General features: G+C 34.3%; 1 protein-coding gene across 1 annotated transcript in view; it reads right to left on the reverse strand.

Annotated features, from left to right (window-relative positions):
• Window positions 1–8,611: 8,611 nt before the first annotated feature.
• Window positions 8,612–13,031, reverse strand: part of LOC140138700 (calcyphosin-2-like) — a 42,543-nt gene continuing 38,123 nt past the window's right edge. Inside the window, exons 17-18 of the mRNA XM_072160450.1 lie at window positions 12,574–12,670; window positions 8,612–12,073 (exon numbers count right to left, since the gene is read on the reverse strand). Coding sequence (XP_072016551.1) covers window positions 11,907–12,073; window positions 12,574–12,670 — 264 coding nt within the window. The 3' untranslated portion in view covers window positions 8,612–11,906. The remainder of the gene's footprint in view (window positions 12,074–12,573; window positions 12,671–13,031) is intronic.

Consider the following 13,031-nt stretch of genomic DNA (forward strand, 5'->3'; position numbering starts at 1 on the left):
ACTACTTGCAGTTCATCCATTATGCACTATATGTGGGGAGAGCCTCGAACTGGCAGCATACATGAATGGGAATTGAACTAGTCATAACGTTCTGTGTAAGGTTATGACTAGTTCTTCCTTTCATGTATGCTAGCTGCCAGTTCGAGGCTCTCCCCGCACATAGTGCATAATGGCGGAACCGTGCAAGTAGCGAATTGCAGTTAAAACAACCTCTATGGAAGACATTACCTTAATAATCTTCCACACAGGGAGTGTGAATTTCAAATGGGATTACCTAAATGAGTGATTCCATTTGAATTCTACACTCACTGTGTGGAAGACTAAGTTCATGTCTTCCATAGGGGGTGTGGATTTTAACTGTAATAGCCCAATATGTACAAGTGGTAATTTTCACAAAATTAAATTTTCATGCTGCACAAAATTTTCAATATTTTCGCTTGTTTTTATAATGCTAAAATCTGTGTATTGCCCTGCAGGGTTAAGCTAGGACACATGATTCAATATTGTGACCAGCCAAATGGGCCATTCCACTTAAAATCCACACTACCCCTGTGGAAGATTTAGATAAAGTCTAGTATGTGTTTTGAATACAATAGACAATTGGGTAACTTCCATTTTGAAACACTCACTCCAGTTGTGGAAGATATAGGTAAAGCCATAATACAGGGGGAGTATGGGTTTCAAAATGATTAACCCTAACCAGTTACATTTGAAAAACATACTCCCTCTGTGGAAGATATTTCCGACATCTTCCACAGGGGTAGTGTGGATTTCAACTGGAATAGCCCATTACAAAGCTACCTTACTGACTTATTACCAAACTCAAGGTGAAGTATAATTTATATAAGACATGATAATCCAAATTTCAGCATATGACAACAATGACGTACATCTCCTTGCCCCTTGTAAATATATTATGAAATATTACTATAGTTTGATCAGCTTGTAATCGGTGGATTAATATTAATATTAATATCAACATATTTTATTTTGAGAATTGTCTTATGACATCGCGCCAGAAGTCACAAATTATTAATTCAAGTCCTATATGCACAATATAGACCAGACAGGTAAACTATATCACTCTTAACGCGGGTTTACTTTTCGGCGTAGTAATAAAAGCCCAATTCCCGCGCCGATTATGAGCTGATCGAACTATAGTAAGATTTATCAAGGCGATATATCACAGGCATTTATAAATTTATAAATTAAGGCATATACTGACAGGCACAGGCTAATGACACCCAGCAATTACTCTTTGCACAAAAAGAGGCATAAACACACTTTTTTTCGCAATTAAGATCTGGCTATAAAGCTTACACAATGATTCCTTTCATATACATACAAGGCCTGTGCAGACAGTCACTAGTCTTAAAACTAGTACAGAGATGCCACTCAGTTTCACTCAAAAAACTGGTGAGAAAACCCTGGAAAGCATGTGAATGCAGGCCAAAAAGCCCCAAAACAGGCTGCAAATAAATAGTTTAAAATGGGAATATGGACTCGCAAAATACTTGAATTCAGGCTAAAACCTGAAAAGTGGAATCTCTGCTAGTAAGACTCACACCTAACACCCTAAAGCTGGTCTACAGTGCCTGTCCAGATGAGTCTTAAAAACCCCATGAGAACTATACCTGCCGATTGGCCAAAAAGAAGTTTTCATTATCAAATGGCCCATCAGCAACATTGTTAGAATAATTTCATCACACAAAAAATTGGGGTGAATTATTTGCAAAGCTCCATTCTGATTGCTGATTAAAGTGAAAATATCATGTAATTGACCAATCAGAGACAATGTTAGATCGGCAGGTAGTGCAATAGACTCATGACTAACTCCCATCACTCATGGCTAAGTATGATGCAGCATTCACACGGCGTACATGCTCTTGCTAAGGGGAATGAGTCGGATGTCGCTAATATTGATTTTGAGATATTAGCAAAGAAAGTGTTAAAATTCTTTTGTTTTATATTGTTTTCGGCGATTGATAAATTTACATAACTTCATTAAGAAAAGTTGTATCAACATGGGGTTTTCAGTTTCTGAAAGCTCTATATGTCCTTTTTAGAAACATGTGTAAAACTCATTTTTGACCAGGGTCGACATGTGACTCATTCCCTTGATCATGTAAGTCACATATAATGTTTTAGGACTATACCACTTAATATTTTAGGGTTTAAATTTAAGCTTTAGAATCGAGGTCAGTTAACCATGAAACAGTTCAGACAGCTGTAAACCTCAAGGCTAGCGAATTTGATGCTAGTCTCATGACTATAGTGACCACCGTCTGAACACGCCTATAATAAGATGCTAAACAATAGAGGCCATGTATATTTTGGTTATAGTGGCATATCCGTAAAGCCTGATTCATTATGCAATCTGTATTAGTCATTTTTAACGAATATCTTGGCAAAAAAGTATTAACTCGAATATGTGGTGTGAATAATTTCACTTCCATATTCACATAAAAAGCGCAGGGATTTATAGTGGGCTACGCACAGGCACAACGCCTAGACGTTGATCCACAAGCCTCAGCACACTTTACAGGGCAAACACTTCTTTGTCAACAGTAAAAATAACTTTAAATAGATTGAATAATGAATAATTGTTGCATTGAATATTCACATCAAATCTGTAAAACTAGTAAATGCTGCTTAATGCTCTGCGTGCTATCCATGTGCTTCAACGGAAAAAGTTCAAGTTTTGAAATATTTTCTCAAAATATCAAGAGCTATCTTCAGAACTACTGAACCAATACTAGGCTTGTTTGTACTCATTTTAATGCAATTTTCATGTTGATTCCAAATATGGTCAGGAAAATTTACATTTCTGAAATTATTTTTTTTTAATTTTTAAGAAATTTTTGAAACATGTCGTCTGCAGTCGACACCCGCGTGAAGAGAGTTAAGATCAAAAGTATAGAAAAAAAGCACATAGAATGAGGAACATAATCACATTTGTTCAAGGTCATGGAGTGCATTGATTTGAATGAGAAATGTAAATGTAGGAACAGGTTCCCTTTGCATTGAATATTCACATCAAATCTGTCTTAACTGCTAGTAAAGCTGGTTTAGATTAAAATTAGAAAAAACACCACATGGAATGAGTAAATATACTGTGCCAAAAAAAGTATCCTTACACTTAGAAAAATCATTAAAATTCCAAAACTGAACCATGTTGGAATAAATTTGGGTTTTTTTAATAGATGCACGCTCTCATCCGGCACATTATGACCCCGGGGGGGGGGGTTCTCAGTACAAATGACCATACGGGGACGTACATAAATATGGGTAGCATTTTCAGCCTCTTGGTATATCAATGACCCCTTTTTCAAAGCCTATTTTGGTATATGAATGGGTCCTTTTTCAAAATTTTCTCAATTTTTTGAAAAATAGCCCAATTTTTCGTTAATTTAGCAAAATTTTCAAAATTTTCCCAAAATTTTGGGAAAATTTGTAAAACTAGGACAATTTGGGTTAAATTCGGCCGAAAATTTTGACTTTTGGTATATCAATGGGTCCAAATTTCTTGAAAAATTGGTATATTTATGGGTCCACTTTCAAATTCTCAGCGGCACGTCCCTACCAAAACCAAACTTGAGTACCCCCCCTGGGATTATGACACCCCCATTGAATCCAATGTGACTTCATGAAACAAAGTTACAAGCATTTGATAAGACAAATGTCCAGTTTTAAAAGTGACAAACTGGCTTATTCAAAACTCCACGGACTAGACATCTGGTTTGAGAGTGGTGAATGGCTAATTTATGTGTGCCTTTAATTTAAAACAAAAGGAACAAAAGAAAACTGAAACAAAAGAACTGACAAATAAAATGAAAGTTATGAAAAGTACACAGAAGTAAAACTTAAATAAAAATTGCTTTAAGTAAAGCTTCATTGAAGAAACTGTGTTGCACTTGTTGGAATCTTTTTGCGCCTTATAGGCCAGTTTTCACTTTTAAAACCTGACCTTTGTCTATTCAACTGCTTGTAACATAACTTCTTGAGGTCACATTGGATTCAATGTGGTGTCATAATGTGCAGGATCAGATAGTGCATCTATTAAAAAAACAAATTTATTCCAACATTGTTCAGTTTTGGAATTGTGATTATTTTTCCAAGTGTAAGGATACTTTTTGGTGCAGTATATAACATAATCACTTTGTTCAAGGTCATGGAGTGCATTGATTTAAATGAGAAATGTTTAGGTTAATTCCTTTTGCTACAATCCATCTATATTCTGAAAGTCAAACATTTTGGTTAAATTTAACACAAATTGTCACAACTTTTTAGCAAAAAGTTTAGGAAAATTTCAAATATTTTGGCTACAGTAAGGCAAAATTAGGCTATTTTCAAATTAAAAAATAGCGAAAATTTTGAAAAAGCACCCATCCATATACCAAAATTGGTCTAGAAAATGGGTCATTGATATACCAAAAGTCAGTTTTGGAGCAACCAAAAAAAACACCTCCCTCCCTCCTTACTTTTCCAAAAATGTAGGCATGTGAAACAAATTTTGAAGTTTATGTGGCCTGTATCAAATATATAACTTCTGTCTATAGTTTAGATATAACCCATGCTTTTATTACCAACAAAGTACTGGTTAGAAGTAAAATTGACAAAAACATGGTGCTCTGCAGTGCTCTGATTGGTAATTACATGATATAATAATCTGATTGGCTAAACAACACTGAGCTTTTAGATCTCTTAGTAATTTTTCTTAATCCCTACAGCTCTGCTGACTATTCATACCTTATCTCTGATTGGCTCAATATATGCTATAGCTCTCTTTGTAACCAATCAAAATAGTTCTTAGAGGCAGATTCATCCAGCAGTGCCCATGGGGTTAACACAATTTATGAAATCTTGTCCTAATATCTGGCAATGTTAACCCTATTCTATTACCCCACAAAAGTGGTATATTTGAGTGGTGTGGAGGTATCATATTAACTACTGCATTGCAGTGTTATCGGTTGGGTCAAAACCAATAAGTGGCATACCATTGGCAAGCTTAGACTTTAAGCTTTTAGAAAAACAAGTTTAATAATTAATTATGTAAATTTTATGCAAATTAGCTCATGAATAATTAATGAGCTCATAGTCAATTTTGATGAAAAAAATATTTTGATTTATATTTTTGAAGTGTATGAGTACATCAATGTGGCATTTTCATGCAGTTTTAAATACAATGCCGTGTTTCTACATGTACTAAAAAGAAATCCGGGTTGATTTGGGCTATATTTCAAAAGTTTATGGACATTTTTGGGCTATTTTTAGGGCAAATTTTGGCCTAAAAATGGTTAAAATATGCACGTTTTCAACATTTTAAACCAATTTATGATGTGTAAATGGTGGTTATAGTAGGAAATGAGGTTTTTGGTTGATAGAGAAGTGATAAATCACCAAAACTGTTCAAAAGATAAGACCTTATTTGTGTAAATATTTTTTTACATACATATTAAGCCATTTCGTGCCATATGGCATGAAATTGATGGGGGTAATAGAATAGGGTTAAATAGTAAGAATAAAAATATATTGATCAGGCTGGCACTACCTGGTTGTATCTATAATGTAATTACCAACAGATTTACACTTACAAACCCAACAGCCCATTTGGGTAATAACGGGCTGTTCCAATTGAAATCCATACACCCTATGGAACACATGACATTAATCTTCCACACAGGGAGTGTAAATTTCAAATCGGGTTACCTGTATAGGCGACTCCATTTGAAATCTTAACAGCCTATTATGTAGAAGATTAAGGTATTCTATTACAAGGTGTATGGATTTCAACTGGAATAACAAAACATAATCCTAATCACATAACATAACTATTTTTACAATGTTTCTTAATAATAAGAATGGCGTCAAATAAATCCATATTTCAGTCAGTATCATCATGATCATGACAGATTTATTCGCTAGATGAATATTATCTTTAGTGAGATGATTTCTGATGACAAAGCTCTAATCTCACAGGCATAGTTCAGTTTAAGTAGCACATGATTTTCATGGCTTGAAGACATGGCTTAAGTCTTATTGTCATATAGACTTATCATTGGGATAAAAACTTGATTAGAGCGACACAATTCTCTAATCATTAGAAAATTTTTCAATCCCGATGTAACCTTCAAATTAAAAAACAAGCAAACAATTTTTATTTTGAGATATAATGTTATTTGAAAATCCAGATTTTATATAGCTGCGAGTCAAATTACCCTGTTTATCCCAATTTTTAATAAACCAGGAGCTGATTTTCAAAACATCTTACATAAAACGGCTGCCTCAAGTTGAAATTTGCTTGCATTGGTAATTTGTGACTGGACACCACGAATCAGCCGTAAACTCGGCCCCCAGTCAATTTTGTTTTATTTCGTGTGTAGAAAATATATATCATAAACTTTAAAATAGTATATCATTTGACTTCAAACGATATCCAGAAGCGGGGTTATGGTTTGTTGAACTCTGCTCCTTCAAAAACATGTACCCTTTTTGGTTCTATATATGTCTCTTTTTCCACTTTGCTGGTAATAACGTCATAATTGGCGGTCATTTCAAATCATCCCTGAGTCAACGAGGTACAGGAATGTCCTCTCATTGCTAATTGTTGGTTATACATACCCAGCCAAAATACAATGCAATTGTAACGCACCACTTGAACAGGAATTAGCCAAAGCAAGACTAGAGCTATTTAATAATTTTATATGTAGAAGATTATTATCCTCTTCAGCAGTAGGATTATTGGTTGGTTTAAACGCTATCAAAAATTGAGACACCTATGAATACGACTTGCGGCACATTTTGCACTGTATCTCATAATACAATTTGCCGAGTTTACGGCTCATTCGTAGTGTCCACTCACATTTAGGATGATGATTGTGTAAATAGATGAATTAAAGGGGCATTTTGTGATCCATAGCCTCATCCCCCACTTTTCTAAAAAAAGGTGAGATTTTTATATCCCCTGAAACCTCTAGATATATGTTTGTGTGAAAAATATTTCTTGCAGATTCGTTTAGCAAGCATATCATCAAATTTATATTTATGTTCTGTTAACAGAACAAAATTACAGCCCAATGGAGCAATGTTATATATTCATGCATAACTCGGAAAGGCAATGAAATCAACTGAAATTTTGGAATAAACTTTGTCGTGGATATCTACTCATATATACCATAAAAAGAGGATCCTAGAATCACAAATTATTCCATTAAGGGTGCCCATTATAATTTGTTTATCAAGGAAAAGGAATCAAATCTGACCCGATCAGACAAAAGTGAGAAACAAAGTTTGTAGACTTCAATGAAAAACGTGCAAATTTGCATTTTTTTATCACAATGCTTCAAGGCAGCCTTTGTGTGCAATTAGTTCATAATATCTAGGGAATGGTACCAACACTTGTTGGTACAAAGTTCATAGACTACAATGAATAACATGCAAATTTGCATTTTTTATCACAATGTCTCAAGGCAGCCTTTGTGTGCAAATTAGTTCATAATATCTAGGGAATGGTACCAACACTTGTTGGTACAAAGTTCGCAGACTACAATGAATAACATGCAAATTTGCATTTTTTATCACAATGTCTCAAGGCAGCCTTTGTGTGCAAATTAGTTCATAATATCTAAGGAATGGTACCAACACTTGTTGGTACAAAGTTCGCAGACTACAATGAATAACATGCAAATTTGCATTTATTATCACAATGCCTCAAGGCAGCCTTTGTGTGCAAATTAGTTCATAATATCTAAGGAATGGTACCAACACTTGTGAGAAGTGAGAAACAAAGTGTGTAGACTACAATGAAAAATAATGCAAATTTGCATTTTTTATCACACAAGAAAAAAATAAATGCCTCGTGGCAGCCTTTGTGTGCAAATCAATTATTAATATCTAGGGAATTGTACCAGATATTTATTAAATTATAGAAACTCTGATGCTATTTATAAAATGTATATCATCCCACCAATAATAATCATTATGTTGTACAAATCTCCTCTGGTGATAAGATTTGAAATCACACAATCCTAGCAAGTACAGGTGGTGTGTTAAGCCACAGTGCTTGATCTTTGACAAAAGGTCTGTGAAGGCTAAAGATTATATATCGTGAAGGTAAGATGTAGGCCTATACTTTAAAAGATTCAACTAAGTACTAAAACCACTCATTTATGTAACAATGCTTGCTTCCCTGCTTGGGTTAACTCGTCAAGGGAAGTTAAGTAGTATATACAGAGAAGAAGAATGAATGTTTGATTTATTGTATTACTATTACAGTATTCATCCGGTATAGTCCCACCCGCTTTTTAGGTGACAATTTTTCAAAATTGGGGAGGGGGGGTGGGATTATACTCGAATTACTGGACCTAGACCTAAATGCTAGGATCATTCATACTCTATTAATGATTTCAAAATGCATTCAAATTCAATGCATTTTGAAATCATTAATAGAGTATGACATGAATACAAATTATCAATTTTCATATTAAAAACACAAAACATCATGCAATAATTTATTTTTTAAAGGTCAACCATGAATGATACTAGCATTTAGGTCTATGTTCAGGGACACTCCAAAACCAAAAAAAAAAAAAGAACTTAAAAATTCTTTTTTTTTTTTACAATTTCTGGAATTTTTAGAAAAATGGGGGGTGGGACTATACTCGAACGTGGGACTATACTCGGACGAATACGGTAATAAGTAGACAGTAAATTGGAACTACCAAACATACTGCTTTTTTATATGAAGAGCTTGTTTCCAAACCATATGTTAAGTCCACAAACACATGTTTTTGATTTACCTGTGCGATATTGCAATGGGTTGTGATGCTATAGGTATAGTAATTTCAGTTGGATGCACCAATACAAAGCAAACAGTAGATGGATGCACAGTAACAATACTGTGTGTGGCCATTGGTTCCCAAATGAGAACAATGGTCTGCATATTGTTAAGCAGTATTGTTGTGGTAACTAATGGCTTGTTAATGGTACAACTCATTGTTGCTAATGTCAAAGTAATTGTGACTGTATCACACAAGTAAATGAGAAACATGTGGCTGTGGACTAAACATGGTTTGGACCAGAGAAGATGTAAAGAAAAGGAGATAGATCCAGCTATCCTCAAACAAAATATGTGTGTTGCTGCTCATTCAAAAGCAATCAAGCTATTTAGGTTTAAGAATAAAATACAACAAAAGGGTTCGAACCCATGACGGGTGTGATACACAAGTTGCTGCTTACTAGTTTTAGGGAAAGGTCAGTGTCTGTATACCATCAATACTATGCATACCATGCATGCAGATCCTAACATCCAGTTTATTTCAAATAAAATATGACCTAAGTTCCATGGCAAATAATAATTTTGCACGCTTGGTTACACTTTCAACCTCTACGATTTATGATACAGACTATTTTCAATTATTAAAATATCTTTATTAGGTTTGCAGGAAATGACAGGAAAATACATAAAACAATAAAATATAGATAATCAAAAATCATCCCTTTTCTAACAAAATCCTAAAACACTCTCCTAAATAATTAATATATGTTTCAAAATGGGCGGATTTTTTTGGAATCTTTACAAAACTACATTTCTTTCTTATAGTATCCATGTGTGGTATCCCTTCAGAGCAACATTAGGTACTTAACACACACGTGTCATACTTTCAAGGAATTCTCTATAGAAACATTGGATATGGTTTCAATTCTGGAGTGAAAATTAATCAACTGTAGTCGGCAACACACATCACATCAAAGGCTACTTTCAAGTAGATGTGTAACTACTTGAGAATAAAGGACTATGAATAGCAAATAGTGCTGTATTTTTCTGGAATCAAGAGTAATGCATGCATACCATTCTCTTCAGATATATATTATATTTGTTCAACTATACACATACATATTGGGAAAATATTGTACAGAAATAACAAATCAATTATTTCAAAAGAATTCAGTACTGATACTTAACACTTGTTTGAAAAAATAAATTTGGTGCTTATTTTGCATGGAGTACTAATTTATTTACATATTCCTGGCAAAAATAGGCACAATAAGAAATTAGCTACAAATGGAATGTTCAAAATCATCTTTTGTGGGGTGTGTGTGTGCATGTTTAACTGCAACCGAGGATACACACAAGACTTTTCACATTCAAACCGTATGAGCACCATACTCGGTTTATCAAGGTCTGCAATAGGTCGCAATTGTGCATTGAAATCAGTGACCTCAGTTGGTAGTCATATTTCGTACTGTGCATCATACACAGCTATACACACAAATAATCCTGCACTTTGGTCCTCCATATCTATGTCAATTAAACATCATTTCAGACATCCTCGGTTTGATAGCAATACACAATGTCCGCGGTTGCCAGCAGGCAATGATAGGGGTGTGGTTGTGGTAGTATGCTCTTGTACACACTGTCAATCAGTGTCATGAGAAATCACCAAGTAAAAGTGGACAAACTAGGAACCGTTGTCATCCACGTTTGCTGGACAGTGTATATTAGGGTGATTCACAAAAAATGAAATTGGTATTTTTCAACGGGACACCCCCTCATTTTGTTCATTTTGGTAATAAAATCATACCTGCAAAATATGAAAAAAATTCAAAAAAGTTTAGGGGGTGCTACCAGTCAATGAACTTTTGTACACAAAGTCAATGGGATTTATGAGCCATTTTCTTTACAACACAAAAAAGCCATGTTAATTTTCCCTGATTGTGCCAAAAATATTTGATCATAGTGTGAGTAATGTCCTTAAAATAAATGCTAAAGAAAATTGTAAAATGTTAACCCGCTTTCCAGAAAATTGCATTTTTGTGAAAACTGTTACATTTGGGGCAAGGCAGTTGCTGGAACAGCCAAAATATTATGGTACTTGGCTAATATAAAGTTGTGTTTATGGGGCTCTAGTTCTTTCTTTTTTTAAAAAAATGTATGTAGGTTTGTAACTGTAAATTATGTTATTCAAGTGTTGAATGTGTGTAGGTTTGTAATTTTATGTAAGTGTAGTGTAATGTTTAATGTGTAATCCAGTAGTAAATGTGTCTTAGTCACTCTAGCTCTTGTCACAAGTACCTTGCAAAAGGTGTAGTTTTGAACTGGCCACTATCCAATGTTGTGACCCCAATTTATATACATTTCTTTTCAACCATGGTGAATCTAATCCTTCCTGTGGTCATTCAATTCAAACAATACAAATCTTCATCAGGTATGGCCATAATGACCACCCCTGATACAGATGTATGGATTTTGATAGTTACTATTACATAAGATTTCAAAAACTGGTATCACCATTGGGGTTAACTAATATGTGAAGAATTTTAATCTTTTTTTTTATCAACAGTTCAGTTCAATAAGGTATAAATTTGGGGTGCCTGGTGGGATTCCAGGGGATATCCCAGGGTATTCTTTTCTTGAGCTACACTCCCTCTGTCACTTTTGAAACATTTTTTATTATTACAGTCAACTATGAACTTTAATTTAGTAAAAACCCATGTTTTCACAAAGTTAGGTATATCATTGAACATAATTTACTTCAGTTTTGCAAGCCTGGTAGACTTTTTAGGCCCTGAAATAAGCGTTTGAAATTTTTGACAAAAAATCCCATTGACTTTGTGTACAAAAGTTCATTGACCGGTAGCACCTCCTAAACTTTTTTGAATTTTTTTCATATTTTGCAGGTATAATTTTATTACCAAAATGAACAAAATGAGGGGGTGTCCCGTTGAAAAATACCAATTTCAGTTTTTGTGAATCACCCTAGTGTATATGTAGATCGCAAACAGCATAAACAACATCTACAGTTGTGGTGTGGAGTCAGTCTATTCTATTGTTCACATTGAAGCTAATTAAAATAAAACAGTGGGCACTGTCGGCAGTAAGGCAAATAAAGTGTGCATTGCCAGTTTTACAAGCCCCAGCAAGATTTCAGCATATTTACAAAGTCATCATCATGTTTAGTCATAATGCTTGTCCCTTCAAAATAATCATCAAATTCACCGAATGAGATCTCCTTGTTGCGACCTTCAAAGAGTTGTAAGAATTCTTCTAAGACCTCAGCTGGTGTTGCCAAACCTGTGACAAAAGACACAAATATAAAAGATAAATTGATCAATTTGAGGGCTCTTTGAAATACTGCATATCTCCATTTTCAACAAAAATGAGATTTTGGTACTTAATTTTCAAAAAGAAGTCCACTTTTTTGTGTAAAACGTTGAAAATCAGCCCTTTTTTGAAGGAAAAGTTCACAAATGGTCCAATTTTTAACTCCCTGCACCCAAAATGACTATAGTTTTATCAACTCGTATAGGCGTGAAATGTTGGGCTTTTAAAAAGTAGAACCACGTTAAGAGTGCTATTAGGTGACCTGTCTGGTCTAAATTTTGTGTGTTAAAGAAAGTAAACAAAACATAGAACTTCATTTAATAATTAGTGATGTTTACAAGATGCTTACAAGATGTCTTAAAATAAAATATTTTGATATTAATCTGTGATTTTATAAGGCCCACCGATTATGAGCTGATCAAAGTATAGTCTGCATTTTTTACAATAGCAAGATAGAAAACATTATATACCTTGAACAACTTTGGGATGCTTCTGTACACAGTAGAACTTCTTGATTTCATCTTTGCTGATTGTTCCTGACTTATTAGAATCTACTTTGTGGAATACCTGCAGAAAGAGTGACAGAAAGAGGAGAAAAAATAATATTGCAAGTTCTTGTTTTCATTTTCATATCTTTCCCAATTGAAATTCCAGTTGAAATCCATATATCCCCTACTTATAATCTCCCACACAGGGAGTCTGAATTTCAAATGGTGTTATCTGAATGGGAGACTACACATTTGAAATTTACACCCACTGTTTGGGAGATTAATGTCTTTCATAGGGGGGTGTATGGATTTCAATTGGAATGGCCTAAGTGTTTAGAGAGTTGGGGTTTTAAAGGTGTGAGACCGATTTACAGCCTCATCCCCCCAATTTACCCATCAAAATGCAGATCTTGATATCAGGTGAAAGCTCATATATTTCT

This window comes from Amphiura filiformis, chromosome 18 (assembly GCF_039555335.1).
Source record: "Amphiura filiformis chromosome 18, Afil_fr2py, whole genome shotgun sequence".
NCBI lineage: Eukaryota > Metazoa > Echinodermata > Ophiuroidea > Amphilepidida > Amphiuridae > Amphiura > Amphiura filiformis.